This window comes from Rhinatrema bivittatum, chromosome 11, assembly GCF_901001135.1.
Source record: "Rhinatrema bivittatum chromosome 11, aRhiBiv1.1, whole genome shotgun sequence".
Classification (NCBI taxonomy): Eukaryota; Metazoa; Chordata; class Amphibia; order Gymnophiona; family Rhinatrematidae; genus Rhinatrema; species Rhinatrema bivittatum.
This window is the reverse complement of record NC_042625.1, coordinates 92,379,948-92,397,676: the sequence shown is the minus strand read 5'-3', so window position 1 is coordinate 92,397,676 and position 17,729 is coordinate 92,379,948. Positions and strand designations below refer to the sequence as shown.

Genomic DNA, 17,729 nt, shown 5'->3' with positions numbered 1-17,729 from the left:
AGAGTTCATGTCCACCCATAAGCGCTTGGCCTCACCCAGCAAGCACGGGGAAAGAAACGGCAAAGCCAGCAATCACTCTTCCCGTCTTTCACCGCCCGACCGACGAGGAGAGAGAGACTGAGCTTTCCCGGGGCTTGCAGGAAGGCGAGATCCAGGATGGGAGCCACCTGCCCCCGGTGATTTCCCCTGGGAAGCGCTGCAGCCGGCACGGGGCCACCGAGGACAGCGGCAATGGATATCTGGCCCCGCCCAGGTCAGCCCCGCGGTGTAAAACCTCGCGGCCCAGTGACCCGGATCCGGGGGGGGGGGGGGGGGGGGGGGGAAGAGTCCGAGCCAGTCCAGGCTTTTCCGCTAACCACACCCCCCCCCCCGGTGCATCCTGGGACTTGCAGTGCTTACTGCGAAGGCGCCCCGCAGGACTACAAAGCCCACGATGCACTGGCATGGACGTGCAGGCGGCGCAGCCCCCTCCCCCCCGGTACCGGAGTGCTGCAATCCAGCGGACATCTCACCACCCCGGGCTGCAGCTTCCAGCTCCCCGACTCCGCCGACGTCACCCCGCACTGCGTCGCCGTCACCCGCGGCGGCCCGCCTCCTACCCACACTCCAGCCAATCAGACATTGTTTGCAGGAAAAAAAAAAGCTGACAGCCAGGCCCCCTCCTCTCTTCGCCTGCCTGGGTGGGGCTCGCGTGCTGAGGATCGGGCTCGAGGCTCTGCAGGAGCAGATTATTGCTTCTTGCACGCCACGCTCTCAGCACCCCCCCGAGATAAGCTCACCTCACTGCCCTTCTCCGTCTGTGATGTACACAGTCCGGTGCAAGCCACAGGCGTAGGGATTAAACCCCCCAACGATGACCCGGGATCTCGCCACTGAGCCCAAGGCTCCTGGCTGTCTGCTGAGAAATGTCCAGAACACACGCAGATCGAACTGGAACCCAAACAAAATTATGCAGAGTTTTCCGACTTTCTGCAACGACGCCGAGGGAAATTTACCAAAATCATCATATCGCACCCGACCCCCATTTGATGCGCATTTATCGCTTCTTAAGGAATCCACATCAAATTTGCACTGGTGCAGCCATGGGCCTGGAGAGGGGGAGCCTATGCATACTCACTTTTGGCTGAGGCCCCCACCTTTCGCAGCAAAATCATGTCCCATCTGAATCAGCGCTTAAAACCTGGACCAGTTAGACTAGGGTCTGGAAGCACTGGAATCCTGCACCTTGAAGGGGCAAACGAATCACTGCCCATGGGCTAGGCATTTAAAAGTCAAAAACGCGCGTCCAATCCCCCCCCCCCCCCGAAATTAATAGCGCCTGCAACATGCAAATGTATGTTGATGGCCCTATTAATTAATTAAGCCGCACCTTTTAATTTCTGCCGGGCAAGTGTACAGAAAAGCAGTAAAAACTGTGCACCCTCTGACTTAATATCATGGCGATATTAAGTCGGAGGTCCCAAAAGTTAAAAATAATTTAAAAAACAATTTAAAATTGGCTCGCGGGTTGAAAACCAGATGCTCAATTTTGCCAGCATCCAGTTTCCGAACCCATGGCTGTCAGCGGATTTGAGAACCGACGCCGGCAAAATTGAGCGCCTCTTTTTTTTGCATGCGGGCCGATACTAAATTGTGCGCACAGGAGAGCGTCTTCGAGGATTATGATGTCTGCGGTTTTGGCCGTGAGGCTCCTTTGGTTAAGGAACTGGTCGGCGGATGTGTGGTGTAAGTCTCGGGCCTTACCATCCAAGGGAAAGCTCCTATTTGGCGAGGACTCGGAGAAGCTCGTAAAGCATCTCGGGGAGACCGAAGGGCACAGGCTGCCAGAGGACAGGCCCAGAGGTCACAAAGTGTCCTTTGCAAGGTCGTCCCGGTTTCAGTTTCGTGCTGGTAGGCCCTCGGCGGGGCTTCAGAGGCAGCAATCCTGGAACCAGTCCTTTCGAGGGGGCAGGACGCCAGGCAGAGAAGGTCCCGGACAGGGCTCTGGAGGACCCACGTCCACCCAATGGAGTGAGGCCAGTCCACGCCTCTCTTCCTCATATTGGTTCGTGGACCCGGGCAACATGGCAGTGGACGGTCCACTGAGAATCGCAGATTTACTGAAACCTCTGCAGCAAGGTCCGATACTTTCAGAGAGGGCGGATCGCTTTTGTCTCATGCTTGGCTTTTGGGAGGAGATGTTTGAGAGGGAGAGGATATCTGGAGGATGTTATTTCTACTCTGTTGCAGGCTCAAGACTTCCACGTCTTTATCATATGAGAGGGTCTGGAAGGTGTTGGAGTCCTGGTGCACGGGTCGAGGGATAGTCCCGACTCAGGCCTCAAGAGCTCACATTTTGGCGTTTTTGCAAAAAGGTTTGGTAAAAGGCTTGGCCTTTAGCTCTCTTAAGGTTCAGGGTGCGGCCTCGGGCTGCCTGCAGGGCAGAGTGCATGGATGGCCGTTGGCTACTCACCCAGATGTGGTTCGTTTCCTTCGGGGGGGCAAAGCATTTGCATCCCCCTGTGTGGAAGATATGTCCCTCTTATGAACCTCAGTTTAGTCCTTGCAGGGTTGTGCATGGCTCCTTTTGAACCTTTTAAGGGCAATGATAAAGGATCTTACTTTGAAATGTTTCTGGGAGCCATTTGTTCTGCCCGGAGAATCTGTGACCTTCAAGCATTGTCATGCAGAGAAGCTTTTCTGAGGATCTCCGATGTCTTTGAGGACGGTGCCCTCTCTTCTCCCGAAGGTTGTGTCAGCGTTTCATTTGAAACAGACTGTGGGAACCTCCGGCCTTTCCAGATTTGGATGCTGAAGACCTACAGTGTTTGGATGTGAATTGGGCCTTGTTGCGTTACCTCAAATTCACCAATAACCTCAGGGTGTCTGACCATCTCTTTGTGCTGTGGCGTGGTCCTAAGAAGGGTCAGATGTCTTCAAAGTCTACGATAGCAAGATGCAATAAGCTCGGCTTATATCTGTAAGGGGCGTCTGGTTCTGGAGGGCTTGAGGTCGCATTCAGTGCAGTCTCAGGTGATTTCTTGGACAGAGTGTCAGTTGATGTCACCACAATAATTAAGTCAGACATTACCAGTTGGATGTCCAGGCTCCAGAGGACACGGGCTTTGGTGAGAGAGTGTCCGAGGAGCGGGACTCTCCCAGTCCCACCCTAATTAGGGAAGCTTGGGTACATCCCAGCCACTCTGAACGGACCCAGGTATGAACAGGAAAGCAAAATTGGTTCTTACCTGCTAATTTTTATTCCTGGAAAACCACAGATCAGTCCAGAGTCCCGCCCTGGTGACGGGGAGAGTCCGCTCGTATTTCTGACTTGGTTCTGGTTTTCAGTCCAGTCCCGCCCTGGTGTGGGGGAGAGTCCGCTCGTATTTCTGACCTGGTTCTGATTTTCAATCCAGAGTCCCTCCCTGGTGAGGGGGAGAGTCCGCTCGTATTTCTGACTTGGTTCTGGTTCTCGGTCCAGAGTCCCACCCTGGTGGGAGGGAGAGTCCGCTCGTATTTCTGACTTGGTTCTGGTTTTCAGTCCAGAGTCCCTCCCTGGTGTGGGGGAGAGTCCGCTCGTATTTCTGACTTGGTTCTGGTTCTCGGTCCAGAGTCCCTCCCTGGTGAGGGGGAGAGTCCGCTCGTATTTCTGACTTGGTTCTGGTTTTCAGTCCAGAGTCCCGCCCTAGTGTGGAGGAGAGTCCGCTCGTATTTCTGACTTGGTTCTGGTTCTCGGTCCAGAGTCCCTCCCTGGTGAGGGGGAGAGTCCGCTCGTATTTCTGACTTGGTTCTGGTTTTCAGTCCAGAGTCCCGCCCTGGTGAGGGGGAGAGTCCACTCGTATTTCTGACCTGGTTCTGGTTTATTTAAGATGCAGAGCTGATTAAGATCTCAAAGTCGTTCTCCTGGTTTGGAGTTTTTTGTTTTTTTTTTTGAGTGTACAGTTTTTTGGTTTGGGGTTTAACCTCTTTTATGGAAAGTCATTTGAGGGAGGGAGTGGCTGGATTTAGGGTCCGTGATTGTAACGACTGGACTAAAGCGAATTCTAAAACAGGAGGAGGAACCCCCACGTTGGGACTGAGGGCTCGTGGTGCCAGATCCCGGCCTTGGCTCCGACCGAACTGGGAGAGCTATTAACAGGAAGAAACTGGCCACACAGACACAAACTCCCCACAGGATTCCCATGTATGACGTATCCAAAATAGACATTACTAGAAAAAAAACAAACGTGAAGGCATTCATGTAGATAGATCTATACCAGCAGCACAAATTACAAACTCCTGATCCATGTCATATTCTAGCTTAGGGTTTCCTTTCATTGCTTTAATTGAGAGGAGCAGGAATCTAGTGGTTAGAGCAGCGGGCTACAAACCAGGGAAAGCAGCATTCAAATCCCACCGCTGCTCCTTGTAGCCTTGGGCAAGTTGCTTTTCCCTCCATTGCCTCAGATACGAGTTAGATTATGAACCCTCTGTGGATAGGAAAATACCCACCATACCTGAATATAATCTGCTTTGAATAAAAAAAGATAAATGTATTTAAGCTTTGGCTCACCACCTTGACATGATTAGTAAAAAAAAACAAACAAAAAACCCTTGCCAATCAACCACACAATTAAAGGAGTTTGCAGTATGTGGCATATGCTTTCGTCAGGTTTACTTACGTTCCTGCGATGTCCTGATTAAATAAGCAGCGTCTTTTCCTGAACAAACCCAGGTTCCTCCGAGCAATGCCAGCCACGTGGACCTGGGGAACCCACCTGTGTCTGCTGCCGTGGGACTCTCCTTTGTGCTCTGCTGCCGGCTGCTGAGGAAGGAGCCCGGCTGGAGGCTCTGCCAGTATTTCTTCAGCCAGGGGAACTGTGGCGACGTCGTCCCATCAACTCCTAGGTGGAGAAGAGAGAAAAACCACATTTTAAGAACTCGTGCATCCACCGTGTAGAAATAACAGAGGGGATCGATTCATTCCCCCTGCACAGCTGTCAGTGCCAGAGATGGCAGAGCCAGTACGAAGCCTCTGTTCTTCAAAATTCAGAGATGTACACAATCTCTCCACAGGAAAGAGCCAAATATCACCTCCCCCCCACTGTATCTTTTGTACAGTATGAGAAAATGCACCAGATCTGCAGCCAGACTCCCCAGGTGCCGAACAACAGAGGCCAACGCATTTATGTTTGAAGTTATCCTTCTGGTCTTGCAAAATACCAGTTCCCGATCCTGTGCATGCTTTTCTCGTAAACGCCAGGACAGGCAAACACCATGAACGCACGACGAGGCGCTTACACCAAGACCTGGGGGTGCACAGAGCCAGGAGGCTATTTGTGGGCAGAGTGGAGGGCGTCCACGAAGCAGCGAGGGTGAACTCTTCCTCCTGTGCGCTCCAAGTATCTGTAAATGCCCACGCTGAATCTCTTTTTCTCTTTGCTGCAGGCACCCTTCAGCAAAATCTGAAAATTCTTCCACATTTGCACACCGGAGGCCGAAATGATTTTCGGTGCATGGAGCCGACAAAGTCTAAATCTTTCTCGCCCTCATGTTCTGCATGCAGCACGCGGGCCTGGCCGAAAATCCCAGCTCTGCTTCTGAGACGGTATCGGGAGGGTCCCTCCAGGCTCCGCAAGCCTCACCAGGAAGAAGGACCGATCAGAGACGGAGGGAGAGCGAGGCCGCCCTTCCGGTTTCGTTTTTGGCGTCGACACGGACTTTGAGCCCGATTGCCTGCTCCTCTTTACAGGGGGTTATGGAAGGTCACCTGTGAGGTCATCGCGCGTCTTCAGAAAATGCAGGGCCTTAGCTCATAGGAAGAGGAGACCCGTCCATGAAACGTTGTATTCCTGGGAACGCCAAGGGAGCCTCCAGCGTGGCCCGTTAGAAAGCTTGCGTTTGTTTTTTTTAATTCATTCAGTTTTTAAGTTTGAGCTTGCCTTCCCAAATGATGCTCGAGGTAGTTTACAACATTATTAGAAGTCGGGCACATTAGGTCCGTGCCCCAGACATACTGAGTGGGTTATGTTACCAAGGTACTCTCAGTCTGGTTGTGGCATAGAAGGAGCGAGGCTGGGCTGAAGCAGTGGGGGTGCACAGGGCTGGGAGAGGCTGGCAGACTGGAAAATGCCAGCAGTTTGAGGACACCAAGCCTTCCTTAAGCTACCTTTGTCTAAGTTATTACTTAAGTGTAGTTCAAACAAACAGTAAAAAATACAAGCACGCGAAGACCTTGGGCCTCTATTCTGCAAAAATTCCTGAGCCGTGCGCACAGCTAAGGAGCCAGAGTTAGCCGGCCTGTGGCACCGCCTGCCACGCTAATTCCACCGAGATCCACTCCTCCCCCACATCTCGCCCTTAGCAGCCCTGGAGTACGTGCTCCAGTAACAGTCACGCAGGGAGCTTCGGCCTCTCCAGCATCCCCCAATCCCACTCTCGCCCCCGCCCAAGGAAAGCGGGCTGCGAGCCTCTGGATAAATCCGGTTTCCACTCCCTTCCCGGGGCACTTACCGCCCGCCGACCTCGAGGTCTCGGAAGAATTAAGAAGCTGCTCCATCCTCAAATGCTCACAGTCCTGAGCTTAATCCTAAATTCAAGTTTGCGACGGAAGCGTGTGCCAGTCCCTCGAGGGAGGGGGGGACGGGACACACAGAGGAAGGGATGCCACAGGGAAGGGCTGCTGTGGCCCTGCGGCATCTCTCGGACCGAATGAAGGAAACTGCCGTGCGGAGATGATAACAAGGCTGCCCTCCTGCTAAGGGTTGTGGGACTGTGTGGTGATAAATGTTTAACAATGTTATTTATAAAATAAAATTTCTTCCTGTTTGGAAGAGATGGAGCATCATCCCGTGGGAAGGCGACGGCCTTCAGCAGTGTCACTTGGCAGCCCCCCTGGTGGCTTGGAAGGAGGCACTGATGAGGTCAGGCTGGCTCCCTGGTTTTCAGGACAGAATGATCCAGTCCTGGATTTTTTTTTTTTCCCCATTGCATGCAGGGACTTGTAGTTCTGAATTCCTCAAGAAAAGCGAAACTGCAACTTCACGCCCCTGGTGGAGTTAAAACGGGACCGGATCGGCCTGCGCTGGAGCCAGCTGACAACCTGAGGCACTAAAGTTCTGCCTTACCAGTACAGGAATTACTCAGATCAGATGCAAAGGGGCGTGCCAGCCTAGAGATAAATACTAAGGCAGAGGCCAGCTCCTTTTCTTCCAGCTTCTAGTCCCCTCTCCCCTGTGCTCTGTCCTGCCCACCCTACAGGAATTTGAAATGTTATGAAGAACTGGCCAGCAGGGAGGGAGGAAGAGGCAGTCGTACTGCAGCTAATACTTAGCACATGAAAACGTGAGCGTCTCCTGTGACAGCAGCAGGGGGGGGGGGGTGGTCGAGGGACACTGGGGAAACGCAGCTCGTTTCCCCCTCTCCTCTACCTGGGCGGAGAGCTTGCATGGCAGCCCAGAGTCTGTAAGCCGCTGCTCGGGGTACTGGAAACAAAGAATGCAGCTGAGTCCGCCGGCAGTAAGCGCAAACAGTCTCTCTATTCTGTTCGTGTCCAACGAAATAATAGCTGTTTCTTCTGCGTGGCTGCTGCCACCACTACGCGTCTAACTTAAGGGATCGATGCAAAAAAGGTGTGCGCCCATACAGCTCTGTTGCCAGTGTAGCGAGGAGCTCTGCGCACAGCCGTGAGCGTGTACGTTACTGCCCTCACATGGAAACTCCATGCTACTGATAGCATTAGGTGCAGAGAGGGGGTGCTCGATTACCCCCCCCGTCTCCTTACTGCTGGAGGCTTCGTTCCTATTCCGAGGTGGAGTAAGGTTTCCAGGGCCGATGACCCTTCATTGCATAGAAAATAAATATGCTTTGTGCACAAATGCAAACCGTCGGAGAGATGAGCTGACCTAGGGTGGCGGGATGCGTGCATGTCTTTCCTATCCTTCTGCCTTTGCAGAGGCAGGCGGCTTACCCTGGGAAGTGATCATCCGGCCGTAGATCTGGGCTCTGGAACGTCTGCCTGGCTGCGATACAGGGGGGGCCTTCCTCCTGCTCGCTCCGCTCTCCCCGAAACATTATTACACCAAAGATAAACAGCAGTCAACTCCCCTCTTCCCACACCCCAGTGTTTGGACTTTGCAAGAGGCCCATTTGGAGAGGCAATGGTTGCCGGCTGATGTTTATTTTTAGATAAAGAAGAGGGATCCTGGCTCTGTCAACAGCCCGGGTCGGCAGAAGCTGAGAGGAGAGTGCCAGCCCACGAGATGCTGGCCACGGATGGAGCATTTCAGTGCGAAGTTTCAGGCCAAATCCAGAGGTAAATTCGCTCCAGCAGTGCAAAGAGCGCCACAGGTCAGTTTGGTGCCAGTTTTGAGATCAGGCTGCTTAGACAGCAGGGGTGTCTCATGGCCTGCAGTTTCTGGACTGCAACAAGAAAATCTGCAGAATGGAAAAAGGATCCTAAGGCTGGTAGGTGCAGAAGACACTGGGCACCGTGAATGAAGGCGGCTAGCTGACCTCCCTCTGACCTTTAAGGGGATCCCTGACTCTGCTGCGTTTCTTCCGAGCTTTCAAGAAGCCAAGGATGAGGGGTTCTTATTCTTCCACCAGAAAACACAGTTTGAGTCCTTTGCCCAGAACAGAAAAGCCAAATGCCCTCCTGCTTTTAGGAGTCAATCTCTCCTGCTATTAGGAGTCAATCTCTCTTAACAGAACTTTCAAATTGCCCTGTTCTGGGGTTTGTTTGTTTTTTATTATTTGCCCCAAGAAATACATTCATATTGGACTCGGTCACACTTCGCAATACCCTCGCTTGCTCGTTTTGCAGCCGCACAGGCACTAAGATTGGAAAGCAGCAATTTACCAGGGATTCCATTTTGTAGTTTCACCCAATGTTTGTCAAAACCCTGAAGTTCTCCAGAAACAAGAATCACAAAACTGTCCTTCCACCAAAAGGAAATAACCACCACCACCACCCAACTCCCGTCTTAGACATAAAGCAGGCACGGAGGGACGTTTGCCCAGCAGACGTCGTAGTCTGTGAGCCTGAAGATTTACCTTTTCTGGGCAACACGCACACAGTGCCATCTGCGCACGATTTTCCTTCTCTTTCAGCTGTGGTGAGAGATTAAATCCTCGAGCAAGGTCTGCTATTTCATAACCGTGCAAGTGGTCGGACGCACATCCAATGCAATAAGGGGCTCAGCACGGCCAAAACGTGCGTCTGGACAAAGGCGTAGCTAATAGCTCTCATCACACGTAAATGCCACGTAGATGAGATTAGCTATTACCCCACAATGCAAAAAAATCCCCATGCGCACTTTTGAACCCATAAAGTTTTACACCTGCCTGGAGCAGGCGTAAAATCTTTCTGCACGTCAAGGGCTCATCTTAAAAACAAACAAATGGTGTTTCTGTGGTTCCTCCTACTTAGTATCGTCGCACCATGCCAAAAAAAAAAAAAAAGTCTTGACGTAAAAAAATAAATTTCAGGATGCACAATATTCATACTCCAGGCCATGTGCATTGTGCCAGTAAAGATAGCTGTCACGGGAAAAAACGGATGTTCGTAAATTGAGCGTCCGTTTTACAAACCGGTGCACAGCCACATCTGAGTGCCCCATGCCATGGACGCACGAGTTATCCCTACCACGTCCTTTTTAACGCTGAAGCTCATTTACATCGGGCGCCCAGGACGGGTGATTGTGTGCGTGCACAAAAAATGTGCGCCCGGTTTGGACACATTTTTGGCATGTCCATGTTGCATCGGCCTGCAACTAGTCAGCAAAACGGTCTACAACATTAAGTGGTATCTAGGGTGGGAGCAGTAAGGAGGAACGTGCCCCTGGCATCCATCCAGATTAGATTTTCCAGGCATCAGCAGTGACCCCTGGTGGCCAGATAGAGCATCCACACTGTCTGGGTTCTAGAGAGAGCAGCAGGTTTTTTGGCCCCTCGCCAAGGACTGTTACTGTGATAACCCCCACCCGCCCTGCCCCCAGGATAGCTGCAAATAGCTCAGAATTTTTATCTCTGGAGTGCTCCAGGCTCAGTACCACAATGTTATAAAAGCAAAGAAAGACTCAGAGTGCCGTAACCCAACAGGTTCAAATTGAACTGGAAGCAGAAGGAAATTGCCAGGCCAAAAAAACCCAAGAGTGTAGATCCTAAATCCTGCTCATCTAATTTGTTCTGGTGACCCGGAGACTGCCTCAGTGGCTCGCTTACTGTAACATCGCATAATGAGGGGCTGGTACCTGGAGAAGATCTGCCAATTTCCTGCAGGAACTCCTGGGTGTGCGATCCAAAGGGGAAGTGCACTTTCAGGTGGGTGTCCTTGGAGCTTATCCGCACGGTAATATCAGAACCTAATGGCAGGAGAAAAGCAAAAGTGCTCGGTTACTGTACTGACGACGTGGGAGACAAATTACAAAACTAATTGTTAGTTTAAGGTAATGGTGCCAGGAGTGCAGGAGCAACTGCAGCTTCACAAGCCAATTCCAGTTAGCAGAATTGTCTGCAGGTGGAGGCTTTGTCTAAAGAGAGTTCCTCCTGCTGTTTTGGACTTCCAGTTCAGTCTCTACTGGGGCTGTGGCACTAGGGATCTCTCCTGGAATGTTTTAACCTTCCTCCCCCATTTAACCCAGTCCTTGGCCAGGTGTCATGGGCTGCCAGCTCGCTCCCAGAGCCCGGTAGCATGCACAAGTCTGACCAGCAGGTGTCACTACTGAGCGCTGTAACCCCAAGTGTCACACAGACCCCAGGAGTCCCCGCTCCAAACAGCTTGGCCAATGGTTGCCACCTTTCCCCAGCAAGCCATTCAGTATACTGCCCTGTCACCAGAGTCTGACCTTAAATTTCCGCTCTACACTATGTTTGGATAATCAGAAACACAGGATCAACATCAAGAGGGACGCCACCTACTTAGGATGACACGAGGTCATCTGGGGATCCGGCCTAAGTTACCAGGAATCTGCTATTCTGCATTTACCAGGTCTGCACGCGCATGGTGCTGTGTACACTGCTGGCTCTTTAATAAATGTAGCTACCAGAAGGTACAACGCTGCACACTGGGAATAGCAACCATTGCTCTGTCCCCAGTGCTTCCTAAATTCTGCCCGGTGCGAGAGTCGGGTTATTTCTTTCCTGTTTCTGAGTGCAGCTCTTCAGCTTTTTGGGCTGTATTCAGGTTTTACACTTTCAAGGTGATGCCTGTACTGAGAGGAGGGGAGGAAAAGGAGTTCTGATGACAAACAGCACTGCAGTATCCCTGATTTACCAAGCTTCACAGTGGGAGCAGGAGGAGAAATGTTCACAAGTCTGAAACACTAAACATCTCTCTGGGAGCAAAATAATGCAATTGATGGGAAACAGATTCAAATAAAAAATAAGATTCACCTTTACAATGTCCAGCCATCATCAGGAGAGCTTAACTCTTATTTCTTCAGTTCAAGATAGCACAGAATGCAATAAATGAGAGAATTAGGATTACTCACCTATTATACGAATTCCGTTATCTGGAGGAACTACATAAAAGGGGAGAATAAGGTTTCAGAGTGGATTAGAAGCCTACATCACAGATGTAATTTGGTTTTATAAGATCATGGGGCTAACATGCTTCATGCACACGGTCCAGTGACCGTTTTGGGCGCTTACATAACACTCAGCAGCTTCTGGGGGTGGGAAAAGAAGAAGCAGGATCAGGGTTATTGCACAACAGCAGCTGAGTGGGTGGGGGGCAGTGCAGCCACACGGTCCTGCTCGGGCCATGCAGAGAGCCCGGAGTGCCAGCACCGTGCTCCAACCCACCCCCTCCCTCCCCCACCCCCTTCGGAAGGCCTAAGGTGCTGGCCAGTGGCCACTTACAAAAGGGACGTGTGAAATTCTGCAAGAAAGCAAGTGGTGGGTCTGCCCTCGACAACTCGATTAATCAGGGCCTGAGACAGCCCACCGGCTGCCCCTCATCCCACAGTTAACTTTCAGACGCCTCTTTGTCTTCTAACTGTGGCCGTTCAAGGAGGGTCTGAGGCCTTAGATTCATCGGCTTCAGGCTAGGCCAGAAAAAAAAAAAAGGGCCTGGGAGTGGAGCTGAACGAGCTTAACTTTCCCCATCTTCAGCTTCCTTCTCCAGAGGCTCCGGGGGTCTCCAGCGAGCATCACACCCAAGATGGTGCAGTCTCTGGCTGTTCTGAAGATGCTTGATAGGGCCCCAGGGGGCAGCTGAATGCATCAGCTTCACTGTGCATCACGGGTTCTAATCCCGACATGACCACCCCAGCCCTTCGTCCTTCCCAGGCGGATAAAGGGATAGCGACTTAATTCCTCTGCACACAACACTATCGCTGTACTGAAGCAAGCCAGTATTTCTAAGAGCTAGGACCCACCACCTCTCCCGTTCGGCACTGCTGAGGTTACCTTCTTCCACCGAAAACCCGTCTGCAATGGGCACAATTCTATCCAAAGTAACGTCGTCTCTGGTTATGGCCATCCGTCTGTGTGTGTACAGAAATATCCTACAGAAATGTTTAAAGAATAACAGTTACTGCTGCATCCGTCAGACTTCTGGGGTTGAAAACAAAAAAAACCCTTCTTCTTTCAGTAAATAATGCACATAGCATCTCTTTACAGCCAGTGTTCACTTTTTTATTGAAATTTTGTGGGTGGAAGGTGCGAGACTGACCGTGCCAGAAACCAAGGCCCTCCACTTGTGCACAGAACCAGTACAGCACAAGCAGCAGCAGTGCAAGCTGCACCCACCGGGGCCCAGCACAGAACAGGTAGGAGTAACGTAAGTTTCCTCCTTGCTACTCTACCAGAGTGCCTCAGCACTGGCCTGGATCACTTTAGGGGCGAGAGGGCAAATCCATCACCACATCTGTGCAATCTCTCATCTCTCTGCTAAGAATGCCAACAGTGGAGATTGTAAATAACTCCCAGTCAGTATTGAGCTAAGCCAGGCCTCACCCTAGAAGTGAAAGGCTCTGTAGCCCTTTCTCAGTCTTCTAAGGTCAGCCTTTTCATCTCGCCCTAACAGACTGAAAACCTCCCAGTAAATCATAAGAGCATAAGAAATTGCCATACTGGGCCAGACCAAGGGTCCATCAAGCCCAGAATCCTGTCTCCAACAGTGGCCAATCCAGTACCTGGCAAGTACCCAAACACTAAGAAGATCCCATGCTACTGATGCTAGTAACAGCAGTGGCTATTTTCTAAGTCAACTTGATTAATAGGAGGTAATGGACTTCTCCTCCAAGAACTTATCCAATCCTTTTTTAAATCCAGCTACGCTAACTGCACTAACCACATCCTCTGGCAACAAATTCCAGAGCTTATGTGCATTGAATGAAAAAGAATTTTCTCCAATTAGTTTTAAATGTGCCCCATGCTAACTTCATGGAGTGCCCCCTAGTCTTTCTATTATCCGAAAGAGTAAATAATTGATTCACATCTACCCGTTCTAGACCTCTCATGATTTTAAAGACCTCTATCATATCCCCCCTCAGCCGTCTCTTCTCCAAGCTGAACAGCCCTACCCTCTTCAGCCTTTCCTCATAGGGGAGCTGTTCCATCCCCTTTATCATTTTGGTTGCCCTTCTCTGCAGCTCTGGGGTGTAATACTTACGCATATTCCTTATTACACTCCACCAGGCCCAGGAGGCGACTCTCAACAGCGTTGGTCCCAGCCAAGACACCCTGCACTGCATACAGATTGACGTTAAGGAATAACCTAACACATGTGCAAGCAGGCCTCAGCCATGCATGGAACACAGATCCGTTTCCCCACTGGCCAATGCCCAGGTGAGCTCAGTCTAGATGAGACCTGCAAGGGGAAGTCTCCACAGAGTCCAAGGCCCTCGGCAGGGAGTGCTCTGAGACTCCCCTTGCATAGCACTTTAAGCCGTTCCAGCTTTTACTTTCAGCTTAATGAGGCTCACCTGAGGTTTGTCTCTTCCCTGCAAAGTGGTTGGCTTAGCACTTCCTATCTGTTCGGCTCTGCTTAATTAAGCTCACGGTAATCGCTGGACTGGATCCAAGCACTGCGCTGTGGGAGTCGTAAAACATTCTCTCCTCTTCAGCTCTGCTGGGTGCCAGCAGCTCTCGCCACTTCCCTCTCCACCACTGCCCCTGACAATATAGCACAGCAATCCCTCCTTATACAGAAACTCGCTTATTGGACTTTTGCTTTAAGAAGATTGGGGCCCAAATTTGATACACAGGACACAGAGGCTCGCTGCAATGGAAAATTGTCCTGGTGCACATCCCGTACAGCGAGAGATTCCTGTGTGGTGGTTCTAAAGGAGCAATTGTGGAATGGCAAGCTCGCTGAGACAGAATGACAGAGCATCCGCCTGGGCAAAAAGTGCTTCACATAAGTCATGTCCAGAAAACGAAAGCACTCGGCATGCCCTCTCCCTTCCCAGTGTTTAAAGTTTCTCCAGAGCCCCTCTCCAGGCCTGCCATTGGGACCAAGGCACTTTGGGAGTGCTGCTGCTGCTGCACTGATCGTCATCAGAGACCCTACACCCGGCTGAAAATGATAAAGAGGCTGGTGGCACCTTATGGCCTAATCCATGCACTGAGGCCTGATGCATCTGACCAGGTGGACTCTGGTCCTGGAGGGCTCATGTCTGAATACATGGGTTAGGCTGGGTAGTGTCAGCAGGTTCTTTGTCATTTTTGCCTGTGTCACCCTGCACAGGGTCACAGACAGGAGCAGCAGAGGAGAATTCTTAATAATCAGTGGGGGGGGGGAGGTCACATCTTTTATCTCTTCCCCCACACCAATAAAAATAATTTATACTAAACCCCAAAAAAGTAAAGGGAACCTAGGAATAAGAGCAGAAAGTAAATTGACAGAGAACCGCGTTTTGATATGCGCTTAAGTGCAAGGATATTATGCGGCAGGTCTCCCCCTCTGCCAGAGTCTCCTGAATAGCCAGCGACTGATCCATTCCTTCCAAGCTGCAAGAAAACGCATTTCAAAGCATCTTTTAGGGCTTTCATTCATGCTTCAGCCGTTTGAGGAGAGGGGGGGGGGCTTGCACCGTGGTGCGGTCCCCCCAGGGGCTTTCCACACGTCACTTGTGCAAGATTTAAGGAGCCCCGGGGCCGGGCCTCCGGAAGGGCTTTGTGGCTCTGTCAATGCTGCACGAGAGCCACCCCTGCCTCCCTCTTTGCTTCTTGGCGGCAGGGGGGGGGGGGGGGGGCGATCTGCCTCCTTCGCGCCCCTCTCCCCTGCCCCCGCGGCGGCCACGGTTCTCATGCAGAGGTTTGCTTCATCCGCTGGGGGGTGGGGGGCGGACCTCCCAGCTCGGGATCGCCTACGTGGCACCGTCAGCCGCAAGGGGAAAGGGCGAAAGAATAAAATAAAATAAAAACGCAAACGCCGGTGGGCAGCGCGCGCGCGCGCGCTTTATTTCTGCCACAGCAAAGGGGGACAAGTCAAGGGCACGCGCGCTGGCCGCGCCCCGGCCCGGCCCGGATGGCTGCCCAGTGGCCCCCCCCCCAGAACCGGGGAGACGGTTCCCCGGGCCGCGATCGCCGTTAATGGGCCCAAAGTGGCGAGGGCGACAGCGGACTTTGGCACCGAGCCCCGGGGAAGGCGAGGAAGGAGGCCCCTACCTTATCCGCTGCTCGCCCCCCTTCCAGCGGTCCAGACGACAGCAGCCGGAGAGATGGAGAGCGGGGCGGGGGAGAGGGCCAGGGGGAGGCACCGAGCGAGCAGCGCCCCCTGCACCCTCCCGGTGCTGGAAGCACCACTGCCCGGCACCGGGCCAGCAGGGCTGCTCTGCAAATCCTGGGCTTCGGGGGGCTCTGGCTAATGCAAGGGTTACACCCAGGCCGTCCCCCTCGTCTGCGAGCAGCCGTGGCCAGGGACAGGAAGCTGCTCGGTGCCCCCTGGCTTCATCAGCACGAGAAGCCTGGCCCGGGGTGGGGGGGGGGAGCTCGTGCAGGCCGGCTCCCCCCTGGCTCGAGCCACTCTCTGCCGCGAGCCTCTCGCCCTTGTACTACGAGGGAACCTCTGGTCTCGGGTGTCACCAAAATAAACACTTAACTGTACTTGGAAGCGCAAATAAAGCCCAAGATTACTTCGAACATTCAGCTCGATCCAGTATCGTCCGCTCGAGGATTGCCCGTCTGTAACGTGCTCGTAGCGCACAATTCGGGCGCGCAAGGCAGTTCGGCGATACAGTGTCCAGTTTCACGCGTCCGTATCGCTTCTGAAAACAGACGCATAACCCTTTCCGCACCCGGCATGTAAATGAACGAAAAAGCTGTATAATGAAGGAATTAGCTATTCCCCTGCGATACTGTAACGGGCGCTGATATTATCTCCTCCGTAACCCGCTGTTTCTGCCGCGGCCCTTAACCTGCTAGTTTACCGCCTCCCCCTAGTAGGAGTTAGTGTAGTGTAGTGTAGGGTAAAAACATTGCTTACCCGCCCTGGTCCCGTCCGGTCTCCTGCAGCCCCGTCCGGACCGGACGGGGCTGCAGGAGACCGGACGGGACCAGGGCAAAAAAAAACAAACGAAAAAGTAGCAAGGCTCGGGCCTGCTATGGTAAGTGTAAAAAGTGTAAAAAACAAAAAACCTGTGTGTTATATAAAAAAATAAAACAATTTTAAATACCTGTCGGAGGGCCGTGGGTCCAGGCGGCCGGTGGGCGGCGGGCAGCCATCAGCGGCATCCGGTAGTCCCTTCTCCCTTCCAAAATCGCCAAAATCGCACGGGCGGGTCGGCAGCGGGGGGGGGGGGGGGGGGGGCGGCAGCAGGATCCGGGAGCGGCGGGTAGGCAGCAGCGGGGTCCGGGGGGTCCGGGGCAGCGGCAGCGGGGGGGGGGGGGGGGGGCGGCAGCAGGATCCGGGAGCGGCGGGGTCCGGGGGTGGCAGCGAGATCCGGGGAGCCAGCAGCGGCAGCATGTTCGATCGCGCAGGCAGGTAGGTGGCAAAGTAAAGATGGCCGCCTGCACGGGAAAATCGTGCAATTGGCCGCTGAAGACGTGACGTGACGTTTGGCGTCACGGGGTGTGACGTCACGTCTTCAGCGGCCAATTGCACGATTTTCCCGTGCTGGCGGCCATCTTTACTTTGCCACCTACCTGCCTGCGCGATCGAACATGCTGCCGCTGCTGGCTCCCCGGATCTCGCTGCCACCCCCGGACCCCGCCGCTCCCGGATCCTGCTGCCGCCCCCCCCCCCCGCTGCCGCTGCCCCGGACCCCCCGGACCCCGCTGCTGCCTACCCGCCGCTCCCGGATCCTGCTGCCGCCCCCCCCCCCCCCCCGCTGCCGACCCGCCCGTGCGATTTTGGCGATTTTGGAAGGGAGAAGGGACTACCGGATGCCGCTGATGGCTGCCCGCCGCCCACCGGCCGCCTGGACCCACGGCCCTCCGACAGGTATTTAAAATTGTTTTATTTTTTTATATAACACACAGGTTTTTTGTTTTTTACACTTTTTAAACTTTTTTACACTTCCTGGTGCCTGTCATTTCAAATGTCATTTGAAATGACAGGTACCAGCGCACCCAGGTTACTGTATAGGCGCTGTTACAGCGCCTATACAGTAAAATGGGTTGCGCGGGCATAACCCTTCCCTAACGCTTCACAGCCGCGGCAAGCATTTGCATGCGATTAGAGGAGAGTATCGGGGAGTTAGTGAAGAGAACTGTGCGTGCGGGGAGGAAGGGTGCGCCTGACACTACCTCACTGTTTTTACCGCGGCCTTACTGGATCGAGCCGATTATTTGGGCCGAGTTTATGGTGGAGAAAGAGAATC

At 52.9% G+C, this 17,729-nt stretch overlaps 1 protein-coding gene across 5 annotated transcripts in view; it reads right to left on the bottom strand.

The window, feature by feature from the left end:
* The window catches only part of INPP5B (inositol polyphosphate-5-phosphatase B), a 50,148-nt gene extending 34,334 nt beyond the window's left edge, over nucleotides 1-15,814 (bottom strand). The window contains exons 1-7 of one of the 5 annotated variants that reach the window (XM_029620142.1): nucleotides 15,577-15,814; nucleotides 14,850-14,916; nucleotides 13,577-13,656; nucleotides 12,370-12,467; nucleotides 11,451-11,480; nucleotides 10,212-10,322; nucleotides 4,737-4,862 (exon numbers count right to left, since the gene is read on the bottom strand). In XM_029620142.1, coding sequence (XP_029476002.1) covers nucleotides 4,737-4,862; nucleotides 10,212-10,322; nucleotides 11,451-11,480; nucleotides 12,370-12,467; nucleotides 13,577-13,656; nucleotides 14,850-14,906 — 502 coding nt within the window. In that variant the 5' untranslated portion in view covers nucleotides 14,907-14,916; nucleotides 15,577-15,814. Of the gene's footprint in view, nucleotides 1-482; nucleotides 563-4,736; nucleotides 4,863-6,471; nucleotides 6,654-10,211; nucleotides 10,323-11,450; nucleotides 11,481-12,369; nucleotides 12,468-13,576; nucleotides 13,657-14,849; nucleotides 14,917-15,576 lie in introns of those variants that run through there. The other 4 variants (XM_029620141.1, XM_029620143.1, XM_029620144.1 and 1 more) reach the window with 4 other exon arrangements.
* Between the last annotated feature and the right edge of the window lie 1,915 nt (nucleotides 15,815-17,729).